This window comes from Metarhizium acridum (assembly GCF_019434415.1).
Source record: "Metarhizium acridum strain ARSEF 324 chromosome Unknown scaffold_31, whole genome shotgun sequence".
NCBI lineage: Eukaryota > Fungi > Ascomycota > Sordariomycetes > Hypocreales > Clavicipitaceae > Metarhizium > Metarhizium acridum.
This window is the reverse complement of record NW_027094018.1, coordinates 2,099,219-2,118,114: the sequence shown is the minus strand read 5'-3', so window position 1 is coordinate 2,118,114 and position 18,896 is coordinate 2,099,219. Positions and strand designations below refer to the sequence as shown.

Sequence of the window (18,896 nt, the reverse complement as noted above, 5' to 3'; positions counted from 1 at the left end):
ACGCTGGAATTCAAGGAGGCGACCCATGCAGCAGAGAAGCCCGACTCAACCATGAAACGGAACAACAAACCAGTTTGGCCAGATGACGAGGACCTCTGGGAGGCCCCGGGTGTAGGCTATGGACACATGTCCTGAAAGTCATGTATGTCTGCCTGGATGCCCTTCCGTAGATGCATAAGACCAGGGCTGCTACTTCCTGGTATAACACTTCTATGTCCAACGACCTGCATACTACCTCAACCACATATGCAAAGCAAGCAAGGCCGGGGAATAGTCAGCTGCCTCGTGTTGCAGCGCTACGTGCGCATCTACAGGATCAGAATCCCTCTTCAATGCATCGAGAATAGCTGGGTCGACTTGATGGAGCCTGACCGGACCTCTGTCTGAGCAGGACGTGCGAGACTTGGCAGTGGACGGTGAACGAGTCGCCGTGTAGAAGGAGTAGCAAGCTTGTGCGGTTAGGCTTCAATATGGCGGCAGTAGCGCTTAGTAAAGTGCCGATAGTCTTTTCGAAGTAAATGAATTTATCCGTCTGTTCTCGATGCTATGATAATGCAGTGGTGCTGAACTGCTGGTCAACTGTCCTGAGCCAAGGATCAGACCCAGATAGAGAACTGGTACAGCCTTGCTCTGATGGAACAGTTTCTCGCCAGCGTACAAAACGCAGCAGCTTCAGGGTCAAAACCCTCCCAGGTTCTGGGGTCAGGATCAACTGCGGTTTGATACCTCACTGCAACGTCTTCAAAGACAACCCGCTGAGATGCGAAACGTGGTGTTACGTCTCTGATTTCAAATAAAAAAAATTAACAATGTATATAATATTTTGAGTGCATGTAACTAATCCTAAATAATTAAGGTATTTAAGCTATAATTACCTTACGCTCTTATCCTTAAAAGCCTAGTCTAACCTCTTAGCCTCTTTACAATCCCTCGCAATATATTCTTCATGTTAATACAGCCGGTTCCGGCTACATCAGGATATATTGACCGTCTTCGGAAGGATGTATCACTTTCGTGACATACAAGACATTTGTTTGAAAGCCCACGGACTATGGCTAAGCATCTAGGTTTCTGACTAGTCACAACCTCCAATCTTAAATGCCCCTAGAATGATGTAACTACGTAGCTTTCATACGAAATTCCTTATTAGACATTCGATGCCATTGTGTTGATGATGCTGTCCAGCGGGGAGGTGAAGCGTCATCAGCGCAGATGCAATACCACTTTCATGTGTTCAACTCGAATAAGACATCGATGATCTGAGCCGTCCATCTGTGTCTTTCTCGTAAGGAAAGTAGGCCCCAGCCGCGGTGGTAGTGTATTGATGTGAGGCGTGCAAAGTGTCAGCATTCATCTCCTCCGTGGCCCATATTCATCCTCACGTTTTGTCCATGTCACAAAAGAACGTGCTCTAATTTCTTTACAATTAGGCTCCTTCTATTCCGTTGACAGTCCGGCGGGGCCGCACTACCTACGTCTTGCGCCGTGTGTTGCACTCGTAGATACATGACTAGGACCGTGTCTTTGTAGCCAGTGTACGAGCTCCTCCTCCTCCGTTGCCCGCAGCTCGGCCTTCTTCTCATCACTCATCTGCTCAAGCATTGATTTGTTGCGTAGTCTAAACGGGTTAAGTAGCGCGCCGAGCCGTAACATGTCACGAATCTGGTCCACTCCCTTCATATCACTTGGAGAGACTACGCCGTTCTTTTTCATTGCGGCATTCCACGCCTTGGCAAGCTCCCACTTATCGGTGGACTCCTTATCGGGGTTAGACGGTGGTTTGTAAAATTTCCTGAGAGAAGAGCTGCCATGATCTCGTTGTCCCCGTCGCTGATATTACAGCCAAGGTCGATGAGGCAAACCGTAAACGGATCAAAGGGGTGGGAGATGAAAGACCAGTCAAAGTTCAGAAGAGCCGTGATTTTCTTGGTGTTTCTGTCAAAGACCATGTTATTTGTCGCTGTGGCAGGTTAGTCAAGTGTTCAAGGACACTTTCTTCGCAAAGGGTGTGCGTAGACCGACATACAAAAGTCTCCGTGTATTATGCTTTTTTGCCGTAGGTCAACGTCGGCGAGAACCTTGTCCGGACCGCCGTGGCTGAGAAACTTTTCAATCCTTATATTTAAGCCGTTGCTTCTCCAGCCCTGAATAACAGGGCTTTCGGCTGCTCCCTTGAGCCACCCGCGCAGATGGGCAACCCTCCATTCGGCATATGAGGTCACGGGCTTCTCCTTTAGCATGGGCGATTCGCCGCGGACTATTTGCCCGCTTGAGTCAAATGTAAGCCCGCCAAATTTTGTGACGGTCTCTGGCAATTTTTACTGCCTGGATTGCAGCAATCTGCTCCAAGACATGCTCCTTATCCCCCCACTGTAGAGACGAGAACTCTGAGTCCAAGTCGACACCATCCCTTGGCTCTGACATTATCCATCCAAAGCCCATCTCATCTGAGATATTAGTGGTCGTGGCCGGTGCCCAGGCGTAGTCGGCCGGGACCAAGGGACCGAGCCCGGCTTCCATCATGGATTGGCGAACGAGGTGCTGCACAGCCACATCATTTCCCACTCGATTGGCATTATTCATGCCATCCACCGCAAGATTGCTGAGTTTGACAACCAGGGCAGATACTCCATTGGAGGGCGCCTTGGTTGTGCCAGGCTGCGTGCCTGGGAACAGGGAGGATAAAGCAGGAGTTGCAAGCTCTACTTTGAACAGGTAGTTGTTATAGGGGTATTTATGTTCCTCGTTGTATGCTAGGGTCGAGATCTTGGGTGATTGGAGAAGCCACAATTAGTGAGAGAGCCATTACCTCATGCAAGATCAAATACAAACCTCAAGGCCACGGTCGCGTGAGCAGTTGCTTAACCACAGCCAAGCGGCGTTGGAAGCCTACTTGGTTGACATTGACAGCCATAAGAAAAGACGGTGACAGAGGATGAAGAATAACTCAAAACAAAGAGTTTGTGAAAAACGGCTGAGAGGGGGCCTGATTCGAACTCAACGACGGGTTTATACACTTGTCACCCGCGCAAGTTCATATCGAGACGGTATATTCTTGTTTTGGGATATCTTGCAACTTACATCAAGGCGTGGCGTTTGCTACAAGGTTCTCGTGTCTCAAGAAACGAGCCAACACACAGCTCCGGCTCATATCCGTCACAACTTGGACGAGAATTTGAGCCTAGAAATAGTGGAATTATATGCGCGTTGGTTTTCTTTAGGCAGGTAGTATTATACGCACAGCGTGCTGGCATATGTAGCTGGGTGTTGGGCGATGTCATAAAGGTTACTGCATGGCCTGCGAAAGGCTTTTGGCTCGCAGGAGTCGGACCAACACGAAAGCAGCTGCCCCAGATCTCGTAGGAGGCCCTGCTCTTGGAAAATTTAGTTTCATTTGATATTACAGAAGGTCACTTTGTCATTATCTCTCCACATGTGCTACATCCATCTCAGGTTGGGATGAAAACAAGGCTGTTATCATATCACTACCCCGGACTTTCTCACTAGGGAATTTGAGAGCCGGATGCCAATTGGAACATGATCTAATGTAGCGACTACAAAAAGAACCTGGCTTTGCAATTGCCACGCCGCACGTATGTCTCTGATTAAAATTGACTACTCGAAAGCATGGCCACAGCTGGAACTGACGCTATTTGATCCGTAAAACCATGTATGAGTATTTGCTTTAATATCACTGTACAACGAGTTGCTCGGGTCCCTATTCCGCGCCTGGTGTTTGCAGTCCCTATGATTTTCCTCTAGTCAAGGCCGACAAGGATATACCTCTTCCTTGGTGCGTGCTGTGAAGAAAACATTTCCGGTCAACTTGACAAAGACGCTTCCCCTCATGCGAGGTGGAAAGGGTCTAGTTAGACTTGCTGCTCAATACAATGAGCAAGCATGTGATCAAGGTGCCTGATTCATATGGCTGACGGTGGGAGATTTTCTGCCAGGGGAGTGGCGCATCACTCTTATCGTTCAGGTGCGATTGCCTCCCCAAGCTTCTCATCTCAGAGTTGCTGCTTAAGCTGGTAAAACGATGCCCGAGGTGAATTTGGAGAGAGCAGTGAGGGCAGGGGGCGAAGGGGCGTGACCCCCAAATCCCAGGGACCTGCTTCTCGCCCTAAATCCTAGGAACTGGCCCCATGACCTAGGAACGGTAAGCTGTTCCCTGCCCAAGATTCTAGAACCGGTAAGGTAGTCACGGTTTATCCCGCCGGTCCTAGGAATAGTGAGCAGTGTCCCCTCAATCCCAGGACCGCTAAGCTGTCCACGGCCCTGAATCCTAAGTTCGGTAACCTGGCCCCTGTTGACATTCCTCCTGATCCTAGGAATGGTGAGCAATAAGCCCCAACACCCTTCCCAAGTAACTGCACCCCGGTATGCTTTCACGCGCAGCAATAAAAAGGTCTATTCCTTCGTGACACCGTACGGCCTATCTGCCCTGGTGAAACAAACAGCTCAAATATCAGACATTTAGCTTCGTCGTCCCTGATTTCTCGAACACGGCCCTGTATCGCTGGATCTTCTTCTCTGCTATACCTTCCAGACCACAGTAACGTTCCACAATTTCAATACTACGGCCAATATAAAGCTCAGGTCTCAGCATGTCGTCAAGATCAGCCCAGATAGGTTGGAAGAACTCAGTAGCCTTGATCCTGTCTATAAGATCATTCGGTTTACCCTCGAGCTTCACGACACCGGCAGCTTGGTGTGATAAGACGCGGATCTGCTCGTGGGCTTCCTGCCTGGATATGCCCTTGGCACAGAGCTTCATGATGATATTTTCCGCGCACATAAAAGGCAGTTGCTCCTGAACACGCGACGCAATTACCTTGGGGTAAATGACCATGCCGTCGGTGATATTGTCCAGGCTGCCAATAATAGCATCGGCCAAGAGGAACATCTCGGGCAAGTCCATTCTGCGGACGGCGCTGTCGTCCAGTGAGCGCTCCATCCATTGCGCTGCGAGGGTGTTTGCGGTGGTTGCCTGCTTGGACAGAAGCTCTCGGGCGAGGCTAGAGACCCTCTCTGAGCGCATCGGGTTTCTCTTGAAGGGCATAGCACTTGACCCCACCTGTTTGACCTCGAAAGGCTCCTCTGCTTCCTGCCACGAGGCGAGATGGCGGATATCTCCGGCAATCTTTTGCGCCGTAGCACCAAGGCCGCAGATGGCGTTGGCGACGAGCAGGTCAACCTTGCGGGTGTACGTTTGCGTCGACACATCGTAGCATGCGGGAAAGCCGGTCTTCTTGCACAGTAGTGCGTTCAGCTGGTCACACTTGAAGCCGTCCCCGCCAAAAATCTCGAGGAACGAAGCTTGAGTTCCTGTAGTTCCTTGCGCACCTGGCATGACATGTTATTCAGTCTCTCGCTGTCTGATGCACCACATGTATCGCGGCTCACCTCGAAGCAGCAACCCATTGCGAACGTGTTCGATACTCTCAAGGTCGAAAACGAGATCTTGGGCCCATTGAGCTGCCCGCTTGCCAACTAGATGCAAGTCAGCACTTTGTCTTGAGGGTCTGTATTACACCCGAAAAGAAGCATTGCTTTCGGTATACCTGTGATCAGTTGAGCTAGCAAGTGAATGGTTAGCGGAGTTCCTACCAATTTCGTGGTAGCAAGGGAAAATACCTGGCTGCAAATGCGTGTATGCAAGAGTGGGTGTTGCCTTCCATTCTCTAGCAAGCTTGCACAGGTTTGAGACAACCCTGGCCAGTCTTGGAAGGAGAAGGTCCATGGCATCGCGCATGAGGATAAGTTCCGCATTGTCAGTTACGAAGCAGCTTGTCGCCTTGTTTTAGCCCGTTAGACTCGGTTGACAGAGATTTGCAAAACTATCAGAAGCATCGCAGGAGACTGAGGATTGCGACTTCAACTTACACCGTAATGGATAATACCAGCCGCTGCAGGCGCAACAGCTCCGAAGGCGTGTACATGAGCCATGACGTCGTGGCGGCGAATCTTCTCCTCGGCCCTGGCAAGCTCAAAGTCTTGGTCGGTTACTTCAAGATGCCGCTCCATCTGCTCGAGCGCTTCCGTCGTGATGGTCTGGATACCAAGCTCTCTCTCAGACTCTGCGAGCAGCAACCAAAGCCTGCGCCATTGCGAGTGGCGGGAGCGTTGGCCAAAGAGTCGTGCCATCTCCGGGCTGCAGTATCTCGTCGTCAACGACGTCTGATACGTATCGTAGGGCGACGGCCCAGCATTTTTTCCATCAGTTGCCATTTTGAGTTTCCTTTCAAGACTGGTCGATGAGGGGTAGAAAATGGAAATAATTTTTTTTCTGTCGATCCAAGAGTGGCACGACCTGGACCATGTGAAAGACGGCTCGGAATAATAACATCCCGTCAAGCCAATGTGGGGATTTTAAAATCGGAGAGCAACAGCTCTTAAACACCACGCCTAGTACCAAAGATATTCTAAACCACTACCGCAAGCTGATTCAGTATGCAGTGCGATCTCAGACCATCTGACGGCACACGGTCTTCTGTTGGCCGAAAATGGAAGGGCAATGGAGTTGCAACGGGTGGCGACGTTGCAAAGCGTGACAGATTTGCAAACCAGGATCGTGAATCTTGCTGGCGGCTGTGGCCGTATGCACCAGACGTGGAGTCTATCCTACCTCCGAAAGTCTCCCCAATAACTGCCTTCTCCACTGTGTAAATTGGCATTGTATTTCCAACAGCTGTTGGGCCTACACGAGAAAGGTCAAAATGGTGGTCAACTGGTCGTTCTTGGCTCAGTGATAAGGGATGACCGCAGAGTCCGGCGGTAAACCGGGACAAGATTGAGTGCTGATCATGAACCTTGAACCTGCCGCAAAAAAGAGACGTAATAGCTACTCATTAATGTCGCGGGGGCCGCGTCAGGAATGGGGCTGGTCAACTGGCTTGTTGATGTTTCTCCCCACTGCAATATTTGCTTGCAGCCAAATGGTAGGTTGCGTTCATTGACCAACACAGCATTATTGGCTCAGTTTCACCCGAGTTTTGGTACGGTAATAATATGGGATCGTGCCAGGCCGGCATCTGTGCTGTTATGGTGCCAGTAAGGAGTACGTACGGTCAACTGGTTCAATGTTGAATGTTCTGGTCTGTGCTGCCATAGAACCCCTCTACTAATACCACCCATCTTTAAAAAAAATTGAGGCGTCGTGTACTCAGCCTTGGCTCTGCATGTTGGTTGATCTCATTAGAAATCATAGGAAATGACTTTGACTTGCATTGAATGTCGTACCTCTTGAGTCGAGACGGAATGTGTTACCCACCATATCTAATCCATACCATGGGACAGACCAGACACTAACACCACCGTTTTGCATTTTGTTTGATGCTTTATTTACCAAGCCTGAGGTATATATCTCACTACCTCCCTAAATATAACTTACACGCATGCTTCATTTCATCTTGTCGGTCAGTCGAATCTCCAATCAAGACGCTAATATTTGCGGTCAAAGACACGCTAGCAAGCATCAAGAAAAGTTGTACGTGGCCTGTGTCGTGTACATCCGCTCAGCATCTTTGCACCAGAGAGGGGCTTGAAACAAGTTACAAAGTCGAGACTTATCAGTTCCTTGTACACAAAGATTCACCATGAAATAACTCTTGATGCCTTCAGAATTTGTATCCTCACCCTTCTCTTCTCATGCAGTTGTATACAATCACAAGCCCAGTCCGTACATTCAACCCTCACCATGCTCAAGCTCACGGCTGTCTCCAGCGCTTTGGCGTTTTTCTTCGCTGTTCACGTCCAGGCCGTCCCCGTCTCCAGTAGCTCTGACATATCTTTGATACAGAATCGCGGGTCTACAGATTGGCAGGACACTCTATCCAATGACACACGTCGTCGACTACATCTGGCTCGACAGCATCTAGACGATAAAAGCGTTCCCGCTCAGGCTTTTCGTAATGATACCATTATGTGGTAGGTAGATGACATATTAACTCTTGGATTGCTCCTCGTTAATGATCTTAACTTCTGACACTAAATCACCTTGCAGAATTAACATCGAGCGCGAGGCCCTGGACCTTTGACTCATTGATCTTTCGCAAGCATTTGACATGACACTCCCAACGTCTCGTGCTTCAGTTGCCAAGGCAGACATCCGCAAACGAAGCAATGCCGAAGATTCCGCGAAGAAATGTACACCCGAGGAGGGACGATGTACTGGGTTTCAGCTCAACAGCGCAGCAATACCAAATATGACAGTGTTCTAAACAGAGATAACCTTGCCCTGGGAGCAATTGAGAGAATTAATATTGCCCATCGAACCCTTGGTCAGCCAGAGCTCATTCAGGAAGAAATAAAAGAAGATAAGCAGCTTGGCGACGAGTATATATCGGAGTACTGGAATTCCTCAATAAGATACGGCGGCTTTTGGACTTCCGACCAGGTCAAAGATGAGCCAGACTTTATCGAAGGCGGCCAGGCAAATGGATTTGGGTTTACGCAGAGTACTTTCCACAAGCTTCACTGTATTGTAAATCTTCGAATGATGTTAGCCTGGCATATTACTGGTAATGGCGATAAAATGACGCGCGATAAGAATGTCCACGCTATGCACTGCCTGGTAAGTGTTTTCAAACTATAGCAGATAGGTTCACGTGCCTCACTGCTGACTTACATGCGTATTCATAGGAAGACGTCCGCGGGCGCGAGTTGATGAACCCTGATCTGAATGAAGAGCCCACTGACACCGTCGACTATAAGAGCATGGGCATCCATTAAGTCTTGGAGTAGGCGCAAGTGATGCAGCATGTGGCAACTGTCCCAGAAATGTGGCAAGGAGTACGACTTTTTTTAAAGTGACTAGTTCCTGGTTATGGACGAATATGGCCATGGTGTATCAACTGCTACAAAACTGCTGCATTATGCCTCTTGCGCAGGCACGTTTTGCACAAATGGACTGCTATTCTAGATGAACTATTCCTACTGGACAGATAAATGTGATGAGATGGTGAAAGAATAACAACAGGTTTCTCAAGTAAAACAGTCCGTTACTGACTAATGTGGATCAATGGTCTACATGAGCAAGAACACACAACTCAGATATATCTTTTCTGTGAACTTCCTCGCAGCCATCCTCATCACAAAATTTCTGGGCTTTTGTAATCACCCTCGAGTTTCGCCTCTGGTTCAACAGCAGCTGCAGCCCAGGAATTAATTTGCCTTTTGTGGGCATTGAAATAGCTTTTGATAATCCGGCCGGAGATGTGGCAAATACAAACATGAAAAGCGACCTGAATATTACCTACAACAAGTAATGATATTCCACCATTTGCCAGGCGCGGTCACAATAACTTTTCCAGAACTGGGGCTGTGTTGTAGCCGCCAGTGTATCCGCGGCATGAAAATCGGGCAACATTTTACAGACTCTTGCTACAACACAATACTGCATGATATTGCACATGCCTGGAAATGGGATAGGAAGAGTAATGTCGGTTTATATACCATCTTGGAGGCGTGCCTATTGAGCGACTCGGGCTGTCGATGCATTCCTTGGCACGCGGCGTGGTGATTCCGTACGGCGCCCATTACACTTCAATCCAACACAGACATGTCATAAGGGGCCTTTGCTTAGGGGGGCGCTTGACTCGTATGCCGTAGCAACTAAGCAGTAAAGCGGCCAAGTTATGTATGAGTTCGGGCTGAAACATGAGCATTTGGAGACGGAATTTAGGTTGTATCAACGCGTCATGTGCACAAAAAAAGTAGTAGACCAGATGTTGAGGCCAAAAACGAAGCTCCACAGTTCCAGACACGAGGTGCGACAAGACGGAACGAATCGCAGGGCGCGAGTAAGAAGGATTCGAAACATTTGGCAAAGCGACGACGGTATCAGGCCATGTGCATCACAGACCGTTTCATCTTTGCCGCGGCACAAGTTCTCATCCCAGCGCTCCCTCCCTCAGAGTGCCATCGCCATGTTGGCATGATGTGATGATGTGATGCTCCCGTCGCGATGACGATCCGATCAGCTCGGGCATTCAACAGATCCTCCCCGAAAATCTGTTTTCACCTTGAATGTTTTTTTTTAGGTCGCCATCTCGCATCCTGCAAGGCGCAGTGGGTTCCAGGTCTTTGAGAAGTGATGGGAACGTTGGGCATGCAACCGCAGGAACTTATTGAGCCCCGTGTCAGCCAAACTCTTTTCTGCTTCTAAAATAAGCTTGATATTGTCCACTTTAGAATTCGGAACGGACTGCCGGCTTGGGCTCGCCGAAGTATTTCCCTCTGCCGCCATCCTGGTTGTTACCGTCAGAAACGTCAGAAATCTGCCCCTGTCATGCGTCATTGCCCTGGTGCCATTATTCAGTGCACTCCGGTCTGCTGCCTCTCGGTACGCACCTCCTCGTCTGACAATTGCCTTGTTGAATCAAGACGATGGCGTCTTTTGGCCCGGCCGAATCGCTGAGACACGATGCAGCCCTGCGCTGGAGAGGAGAGGAAATATCCAGTCTGGTGTCTGGTTGCAACGGGGCAAGAAGCTGTCAACGCAATCTACGCCGTCTTTCTAGGATGCAGCGGTCACTGCGCTAAAAATATCATCCGATTTCCATCACTGACTTTAATCTCATGTTGCATCTGGCCGAGGTACGGCATATCTGCTACCCAAGGCAGAGTGGGATGAAGATGCTGCTTCCACCTCATCTCTTCTCCTTCTGACGATTCTTCTCCACCTTTCTTTGTTGATCGGGAGCCCAGCTCAGCAAGCATGTACTTTAGCTTTGTCCAAAACCCCCAATGTCTCAAGAAATATCCCACAATTCTTGCTGTTCCGACCTTCCTCACTTTCCGAGTACGCACCTGACCCAAAGATAGCAGGGCAAAGTGACACACTACGAGTCAGAATTCCTCTTCTGGCAGTTTCTCATCGAAAACGAACTGCCCCGAAGTGCCGTAACACGTCAATACGCATGAATTGCAAGTGCAGACGAAACCGTATGTCTGCTTTGGCCAGGTTTGAACCGGCTCTTTGAGCCTCACACAGGGAATAACCAAGAGATTCAAGGTTGAGCCTATTTAAAAACTCCCATGAGCGCCAATGTAGTCGGGCAGCTTCTTTCGACTAAGCCTCGCACTTGTATCTTTACGTTCTCTCATCAACGTTCTTTGGAGCTGGGCTCCTCTGCAACCCCAACATTTGGATCACCACTCTCTTTCCTTTTTTTTCCGCGGCGCGTTCTTTAGGCAGTCTCTCTTCTGCAGCTCCCGACAGATATGGCCTACCATTTAATTCTCCGGCGCCTTCTCGCCTTGAGTGTGCTATACTCTCTAAGCAGCGCTCATGCCGTCATCCTAGGCGCTTCGTGTGATGGGGGAAAGACTTCGAGTATTGGAATGGGCAGTAAGTCGCGAGCCCTGCCAGCTATTCCACTTAGCCATTCCTTTCCATGCTAAAAAGGTGGCCAGCCAACCCAGATGTTCCTCGCACCGGCGAGGACCCCAATCCATTCCAGCTGGATAGTCCCATTATCCGAACGAAGGAAAAAGACAATCTCCTGGTCAATGGATGCGGGCGGACCAAGCTGCAGACGAATATTGACGTGGCAAATGAAACCGAGATTGCGATTCAAAACAATCAAATCGCGGGTTGTAAGCCAGGAGACACCATGATGCTGAGAGTGCACGTCGTCAATACAGACGGTTCCGGTCCTTTCTTTGCCGACATTGACGAAAAGAGCAACGTGGGAAATTTCCGGGTGAGCATTCCTCCATCCTGCAACACGAAGCCATCCTCCCAGGCTAACGGATTGATAAGGAAATTGGCAAAGTCGACGGCATTGATGGAAAGAATGGCATTCAACGAACCGCAGCTACAGCCTTCGATGTCGCCATCCCACTGCCTTCTGATATGAAATGCGAGGGTGGTGAGTATTCCCCAGCCAGACTCTGGGACTGCAAATGTATGCTGACCTTGGGGCACAGGCAAGGACCTCAATGTGTGTACCCTCCGCATTCGTAACCTGGCCGACGCTGGGCCGTTTGGCGGCTGTGTAGCGCTACAAGATCTCACGGGGGGCCGGGGGAGCGGCGGCCAAGGAAACAATGGCCAAGGAAATAATGGCCAAGGAAATAATGGCCAAGGAAATAATGGCCAAGGAAATAATGGCCAGGGAAATAATGGCCAAGGAAACGGTGGCCAAGGAAACGGTGGCCAAGGAAACGGTGGCCAAGGAAACGGCGGCCAAGGAAACGGCGGCCAAGGAAACGGCGGCCAAGGAAACGGCGGCCAAGGAAACGGCGGCCAAGGAAACGGCGGCCAAGGAAACGGCGGCCAAGGAAACGGCGGCCAAGGAAACGGCGGCCAAGGAAACGGCGGCCAAGGAAACGGCGGCCAAGGAAACGGCGGCCAAGGAAACGGCGGCCAAGGAAATAGAGGTCAGGGAAACAACCGTCTAGGAAACTCGAACAAGAATGCCGGCAGGAGAAGAGGGACGAGCGACAAACGGGCCGAAAACACCAGGCAGGGTGGGCAAGGCGGCGGTACGAAGAATACCGGTACTGGCAACAAGAGTACCGGTAACGGCAACAAGAATACCGGTACTGGCAACCAGAATACCGGTAACGGCAACAAGAATACTGGCAACGGCAACAAGAATACTGGAAACGGCAACAAGAACAACGGCGGCAACCAGGGGGAGCGATCGCCGGATGACATTACCACAGCCGATACTCTTGAGACAATCCAGAGTGAACAGAAGGTTAGCCTCAAGAATTTGGCGGATTTCGTTGCTGGAAATGGTAAAAACGGCGGAAACAACCCAGTCGGAAACCCACAGGACGATCAAAATAACATCAACAAAGGCCAAAATGGTGGCAATCAAAATGGCGGCAACCAAAATGGTGGCAATCAAAATGGCGGCAACCAAAATGGCGGCAACCAAAATGGCGGCAACCAAAATGGCGGCAACCAAAATGGCGGCAACCAAAAGGGAGGCAACCAAAATGGTGGCAGTCAAAGGGGTGGCAGCCAAAGGGGTGGCAGTCAAAATGGTGCCAAGTAAGACAGTAACAACGAGGGCCAGGTTGGGGGTGCGGAGAAAGCAAAGCAGAGTAATCGTTGTGACTTGTCTAGCAGGTTCTAGCTCGTAGTAAAGGCATTTTTGCCTGACATGGCAGTAATTGGAGTTGGCAAGAGAGATACTGTTTTGCGAATAAAGAGCATTACGCTCCTATTCTGCCGGCATTTGTCACATCATGAGACTCGTTATTCACTAAGCTTCTAGCCTTGATTCGTTGATAGTATTGCCACGCTTTCTCGCTGGAAGAGTTCATTTTGTGTATCACTGCTTCGGAGGGCTTCCCAGCTGTTCAAATATATGCCATCTATGATTTAATGGTATGCTGGTAATGACGTCAAACCTACTTGTCCAATTACCAGAGGCAGTTTTATTCGACACTCGGATATCACGCAGAGCAATTATACCCAGATTATGTTAGAGTGGCTACCTGGTTAGACTACTAGGCCCATGGAGCAAATGGATGCAGCAATAGCAGCCCTAGGCAGAATAACCCCGATGTCCGGCTTACAAGCACGCACATACTGGCTCTTTCTCTCACACTATGTCCTCTGACATGCAAAGGCAACGGCAAACTAAGTTGGGGTATACCGCCACGACCAGAACGATTACTGCCTCGTCTGCAAAAGAGCCAAGGCATATCCATAGAAGATAGTTGAGAAACGCCGCGACCTGACTTGGAGGACTTCATAACGAGATAAATATATAGGAAAATAGTAGACTGGATAAAATCAAATACGGTATACCCGTGACAAAATTTGACATTGCAAATTCTAATGGCCCGTATAAACCATTTCGATAATCATGTACAAAGGTTACGTAGTCTTGGATGAGGGCTGGCGCGTATTCGATTTCTGACAGGATATGAAACAGAGGCCGAAAACGATTTCGTCAACTTGCGACTCAATCGATTCTTACTGATAGACCAGCCGGAGCCAGACATCCCGAGCAGGATCGCAAAGCTAATATTAAACGCAAAACGAATTCAATAGGCGGTAAAATCTCGAAAAGCTTTGACAAAGTCGGAACGCACGAGTGTACTAATTCGACCAAGAGTGCAAGGCTTGTTGTGGCCGGCGATGCACATGTTTTCTGCCAGGCTATCGGCACCCATTAAGGATTCAAGAACATGCTTAGAGTTGACAGATTCATTCCAGAATGATGCAAGTTTCTCTAACAGAGCCGTTGTGGCATTCTTATTTGGACTGAAATCGCTGTTAATGAGGTCAAGAAGATGTGATTCCTTGGATTACTAGTCTACTTATTTGAAGTCGGCCAAATGGCCGGAACTATGGATTCTACCATGTCGGGGTAACCTGTCAATTATAGTCACGAGCCACAATCATCACCCCATCGCTTCTCCTTCACCTTATGACGGTACCAATGAAATGAAAAGACTACAGCTATCCGCAGAGACGCTTGACTGCTGCTGCTTGCTTTGGCAGCAGGACGTCAGCATAGCTCCAGTGCTGCTCCACCAGGTTGTGGCCTTGATGACTGCGTCGACGGCCGACAGTTACAAGGTACTTTTGCATCTGACAGCATACTTGTCATGACAGCACAGGGTTTCCGATCCAAGCGTCAGCACGACATGCACGCCGTCTGGTACAATTGCGCTCTCTTCACCCCGCAGTGCCATCATTCATTACTCCCGTCACAGCCGTCGCTCGAGGTGACAGCAACGAGCAACCGCTGAGCGTGCCATCGCCCCGAATCAACATGTCTCCCTCGAGCGACTCTGGACTCCATAGCTGCGTAGAGCCAGACGAGAGATGGCCACTCTTGTCTCAGCAAACGGCATCTGGCCAAGAGGATGCCATGACCAATGCAACCGCCCAACACCACTCTCGCGATGCCAAGGAGGACTTTTCGCGCCGCAGCATGCTTTTATGCTCGTTGCCCATCATTCTCATCGTCTTTATTGAATCAAGCAGTATTCTTCAGTCCATCCCTTTCAACCAGGTGCTCGAAGAAAACATCTGTCGCCGCATGTACGCGGACTCGACACGTCCTAATAACAGCCAATGCGGCGACGACAATGCCGTACAGGCAGAGTTGGCCACGCTGCAAGGATGGCAAACCACTTTTGATCTCATACCAAGTTTGTAGACCCTGCGAGATTCAGCACTGCAATCCGATACCCGACCCATTGCTGAAGAATAGGCTCACTGCAGGCATAGTAACTGGCATACCGTATGGCTTTGCAGCGGATAAATACGGAAAGAAACCCGTGCTCATACTATGCGTCGCAGGGATGAGCATGGCGTCGTTATTCTACACAGCTGTTTGTGAGTGCACAAGATGACACGCCTTGTCTTGACCAAGTGTTGACCCTCTCCAGGTTTTTGGCCGCAACAGTTTCCCGTTCGTCTCACATGGGTATCGCCAGCATTCATGCTCATCGGCGGCGGCAACGCCGTGTTGAGCTCAGTTGTGTTCTCGGCATTGTCCGATCTCGTCCCCGGTCCATATCGGTGAGGCACACTCCTCCCAGCAACGCCGTCAGTGTAAAACAGTACTTACGCCTCCATCAACTAGGGCTACAACATTCTTCACGCTTGGGGCTGCCGTTCTTGTCACTGAGCTGGTCGTTAGCCCTGTGGCTTCAGTGTTGATGCAGGCAAACTTGTGGCTTCCGATTTTCCTTGGCATAATTTTATTCCCTGTTTGCATATTGTTGGTCCTGTGCATGGAAGAAACAAAAGGCCCATCGGTGTTTTCGGATCAGGCGTCTCCTGGCTTAATAAGCGCTGATAGTTCCACGGGTCAGGATGAGGAGGTCGAGCGAGGTCACAAGCACAGCAACATTTGGGTTCGATTCTGCCATGGCTTGGAGAGACTCAAGGAGGGGACCGTCTTTTTTGTTGCAGGAAATTACCGGGTAGCTTTCCTTCTCTCTACCCTTTTGACAACGACGTTCGGAAAGACGGCACAAGAGATGATGCTTCAATTCGCCCGAAGACGATTCAAGTGGTCATGGTCTGAGGTCAGTTCTTTCCCACTGTAGGGCCTTCAAAGTGGATTATACGATACTCATGACGTTTTCTCAATGCAGGCTGGGAATCTTATTTCGTACAAGGCTGCAAGTACGTTGGTACTGCTCACAATACTTCTTCCGATGGCCAATTTTTTCCTTGTCAAAAAGTGGGCAATGCGAGCGATTGACAAGGATTTGTTTCTGGCCAAAATAAGCTCTATGCTTCTCACAGTTGGAAACTTGGTCATTTGCGTCTCCGCTACGAGTGCCTTTTTTCTCTTCGGTAAGAACAAGTTTCCGTTCTGGACGCTGGGCGCGTGATGTGATGCCAGTCCCCCACTACAAGCCTCTTTTCTCTGCGTATTGAGTTTATTACGTAGAGGATATCACGCTGATGCAAAGTGCTTCTAGGCATAATGATCTGGTGCCTGGGTTCCGCTTACAGCCTCGTTCTGCGAAGCTTGCTTACCCAGTTGGCCGAGCCTCATCATCGAGCGGCATTGTTCACAACGGCAGCTATACTTGAGAATATAGGCGGGATCAGTGCTGGGCCGGTGTTGGCTGCCAGCTTTCGAATTGGTCTCTCGCTGGGCGATATATGGGCAGGCCTGCCTTTTCTTTTATGTGCCATTCTTTCCATGGCGACCTTGGCGATTCTGTATTCTGTGAGAGCCTAGCAGATCTTTCTTTATTATAGAAGTAAAAGAATTATAATTCGTGCTCTGTATGAGTATTCCTGCGCCCACGAGTAAATTTGGAGGCAGATCATGCATGCCAGCTCGAGGAGAGATATTTGCCCTGGGGTTTACTCTTTCTTCCCTCGTGCGTGGAAACCCGCACGAATGGAACAATTACTAATGCAGCATTCTAGTCCAGGATTTTAACCTACGTACATTTGAGTCAGGTAAATCACAAATGACACCCGTCAAATGACTGCCAGCCTTTTTTGAAGGAGTGGCTTCGGAAATAGCTCTATTTTGAGCACTACGCTCTTGGAGGCTGTCACTAGTGGAAACGGATACGTGGGCGGGTGTGGAATCCATAGTAGCTGATAGCACCCTATCATTTCATAGTGCAAGGCCGCGATACTGCTGTTGGTTGGTTAATAACTTGTACATTCTCTGACCCCCCCAGTCGGGCGATACTCTCCCAAAATATGTACTTGTCAACGGGATTTAACGGGCATCATTGCTGCTCAATTAGAGCGCTTTCTTTTTGTGACAGTATAATACAATCCTTATTCCTTGCCGCAATTTGTTTCTTCTGGTCAAGCACTTCTTAAATATGGTGAGAAGAACAAATAATACTGCGTCCGACTCCTCCATAGACGATTTACGCCAACCAACAGGCCATATCGTTATCCCTTTCCTCAACCTTCTTAAATAGCAAAGAGTTCGTATCTCTCGCTGCAGTCAGCACTTTTGGCTCATTTGTCAGTCACATCAGTCATAGTACTTAAAAGCATCCCGCGAGACTTTTCAACACCTTTTATTATGGCTACGGGAAGCTGGATGAGATGCAAAGCACAACAGACGCCTAAATCGTTCCACTCTGCCGAGTTTGACCGTTGGGTTATGGAACAAAAGACTCTCTAAAAGCGGTCTCGCCGAATATCCCAAACTTTAAGAGTACGCTTTTGGCTCTGAATAGTCCCCCTGGTGATTGCCCCTTGGACTCAAAGATGTGATCTTCGCGCTTCAAGGTTAAAGGCAGGCCTCAACGCACCACCAGGGTCTTGTATCGTTGAAGCTCGTTCGCGGAACCCTGTTTGCACGTTCTTTGAGTTTGCCTTTTGTCTCAAACACCGGAAAATATCTCCCCTTCTGCATCTGGTTAAATTTCGTTTCAGCTTCATGTGCATCCCGCTCGACCTAGTCGCTCTTCGGCTCACAATACCACGGCTAGCCGGGCGCATAAATGGAGTTGAAATGTAATGTAATCATAGGCGAGCCATGCATGGAATTGTTACTACCACGTCTAGGGCGTCTCGTCTCGATTCCAGGCTAAGTGGTCTAAGTTGCGCCCTCTTCGCCACCGCGGACCAGAAGATGGGTCCTCCGCTGTCAAAGCAGATGCAGTGACTAACGGTAACCCACTTCCCCGGAAAAGTGGCGGAACCGATATGACAATGCCGGCTTGTGAGATCGCTATGTAAGTTACTATGGATATATGCCCACTTTGCGTGGGCAGCGAGAATACCGGTTGCAAGAGGAGCCATCTAGGAAGAAATCACAAGGCGGCTTGAATTCTTATTACGTATTTTATGGGTACTGCAGGAACTGAGTGTGGCTTCTAGATTATTCCTGGCCGGCATGGGGGATCACGGCCAGCTGCAGGACAAGTCCAAGACTAAGCGTATGCCTATGCCAAGCGATAGCCGATTCTGTCATGGCTGATTCTTCCAAGCCAGAGGCTGAAAAACGCCGAGTGTCCCGTTTCACCTGGTCCATAAACATGTTAAAAGGCAACAACAGATTGCACCCTCCAGGCTGGCGAGAGCGTGCAAATGACGCTTTCAATCAAGCCACTAAAGCGGGACAAGATCCTTGATACTACGCAGCGGCTAATACCCCGCATAAAGCGGCGTGCCCGCCCGCCTGCATAAGGTCATTCCTTGAACAAAGCGAGTGGAGAAGCAGACAGCCCCAACCATGAAAACCGCGAGGTGGGTGAGTAAGAGAGGGAGAGAGTGAGTGAGTGAGTGAGTGAGTTTAAGGTTGAGAGTTGACTGACGATGGTGGGGCAAGGTGGGGCTTTGAATTATGGGGCGCAGATAGGCTCTGGCGAATGAGAGGGAGGCGATTGGTGGGTAGTGAGAGATTACCACGCCAACACGCGGATGTGACACCCACGTTGACATGTAGCCATCGTTGGTGCGAAGCAAACTTGGG

The 18,896-nt window shown here is 49.6% G+C and overlaps 6 protein-coding genes across 6 annotated transcripts; 3 read left to right on the top strand and 3 right to left on the bottom strand.

The window, feature by feature from the left end:
• Positions 1-1,467: 1,467 nt before the first annotated feature.
• J3458_005508 (uncharacterized protein) lies at positions 1,468-2,240 on the bottom strand (the record flags this gene model as incomplete). Its single annotated transcript, XM_066118842.1, has 3 exons — positions 1,468-1,758; positions 1,863-1,960; positions 2,027-2,240. The coding sequence occupies 3 exons, from the start codon at positions 2,238-2,240 to the stop codon at positions 1,468-1,470; spliced, it is 603 nt and encodes a 200-aa protein (XP_065976363.1).
• Positions 2,241-2,274: 34 nt separating this feature from the next.
• Positions 2,275-2,914, bottom strand: J3458_005507 (uncharacterized protein; the record flags this gene model as incomplete). The annotated part of the gene is made up of 2 exons (XM_066118841.1): positions 2,275-2,766; positions 2,894-2,914. The coding sequence occupies 2 exons, from the start codon at positions 2,912-2,914 to the stop codon at positions 2,275-2,277; spliced, it is 513 nt and encodes a 170-aa protein (XP_065976362.1).
• A 610-nt stretch (positions 2,915-3,524) lies between these two features.
• Positions 3,525-6,242, bottom strand: J3458_005506 (uncharacterized protein). Its single transcript, XM_066118840.1, has 5 exons — positions 5,887-6,242; positions 5,638-5,797; positions 5,565-5,579; positions 5,407-5,493; positions 3,525-5,346 (listed from the first exon to the last, which is right to left on the bottom strand). The coding sequence occupies exons 1-5, from the start codon at positions 6,229-6,231 to the stop codon at positions 4,469-4,471; spliced, it is 1,485 nt and encodes a 494-aa protein (XP_065976361.1). The 5' UTR covers positions 6,232-6,242; the 3' UTR covers positions 3,525-4,468.
• Positions 6,243-7,804: 1,562 nt separating this feature from the next.
• Positions 7,805-8,733, top strand: J3458_005505 (uncharacterized protein; the record flags this gene model as incomplete). Its single annotated transcript, XM_066118839.1, has 3 exons — positions 7,805-7,929; positions 8,006-8,575; positions 8,644-8,733. The coding sequence occupies exons 2-3, from the start codon at positions 8,147-8,149 to the stop codon at positions 8,731-8,733; spliced, it is 519 nt and encodes a 172-aa protein (XP_065976360.1). The 5' UTR covers positions 7,805-7,929; positions 8,006-8,146.
• Positions 8,734-11,399: 2,666 nt separating this feature from the next.
• Positions 11,400-13,013, top strand: J3458_005504 (uncharacterized protein; the record flags this gene model as incomplete). Its single annotated transcript, XM_066118838.1, has 3 exons — positions 11,400-11,708; positions 11,768-11,876; positions 11,935-13,013. 3 exons carry the CDS (start codon positions 11,400-11,402, stop codon positions 13,011-13,013), a joined length of 1,497 nt encoding a protein of 498 aa, XP_065976359.1.
• A 1,568-nt stretch (positions 13,014-14,581) lies between these two features.
• Positions 14,582-16,744, top strand: J3458_005503 (uncharacterized protein). The gene is made up of 6 exons (XM_066118837.1): positions 14,582-15,129; positions 15,203-15,316; positions 15,370-15,502; positions 15,567-16,014; positions 16,084-16,288; positions 16,417-16,744. The coding sequence occupies exons 1-6, from the start codon at positions 14,748-14,750 to the stop codon at positions 16,680-16,682; spliced, it is 1,548 nt and encodes a 515-aa protein (XP_065976358.1). The 5' UTR covers positions 14,582-14,747; the 3' UTR covers positions 16,683-16,744.
• The last annotated feature ends 2,152 nt before the right edge of the window (positions 16,745-18,896 follow it).

Coding starts and splice junctions, on each gene's coding strand:
- J3458_005506 (XM_066118840.1), bottom strand. CDS start 6,231: ATGGCAACTGATGGAAAAAATGCTGGGCCGTCGCCCTACGATACGTAT. Junction 5,798..5,886: donor CTGGTATTATCCATTACGGT/GTAAGTTGAAGT, acceptor GGCTAAAACAAG/GCGACAAGCTGCTTCGTAAC. Junction 5,347..5,406: donor CAATGGGTTGCTGCTTCGAG/GTGAGCCGCGAT, acceptor ATGTCATGCCAG/GTGCGCAAGGAACTACAGGA.
- J3458_005503 (XM_066118837.1), top strand. CDS start 14,748: ATGTCTCCCTCGAGCGACTCTGGACTCCATAGCTGCGTAGAGCCAGAC. Junction 15,130..15,202: donor CACTTTTGATCTCATACCAA/GTTTGTAGACCC, acceptor GGCTCACTGCAG/GCATAGTAACTGGCATACCG. Junction 16,289..16,416: donor GAGTGCCTTTTTTCTCTTCG/GTAAGAACAAGT, acceptor AAGTGCTTCTAG/GCATAATGATCTGGTGCCTG.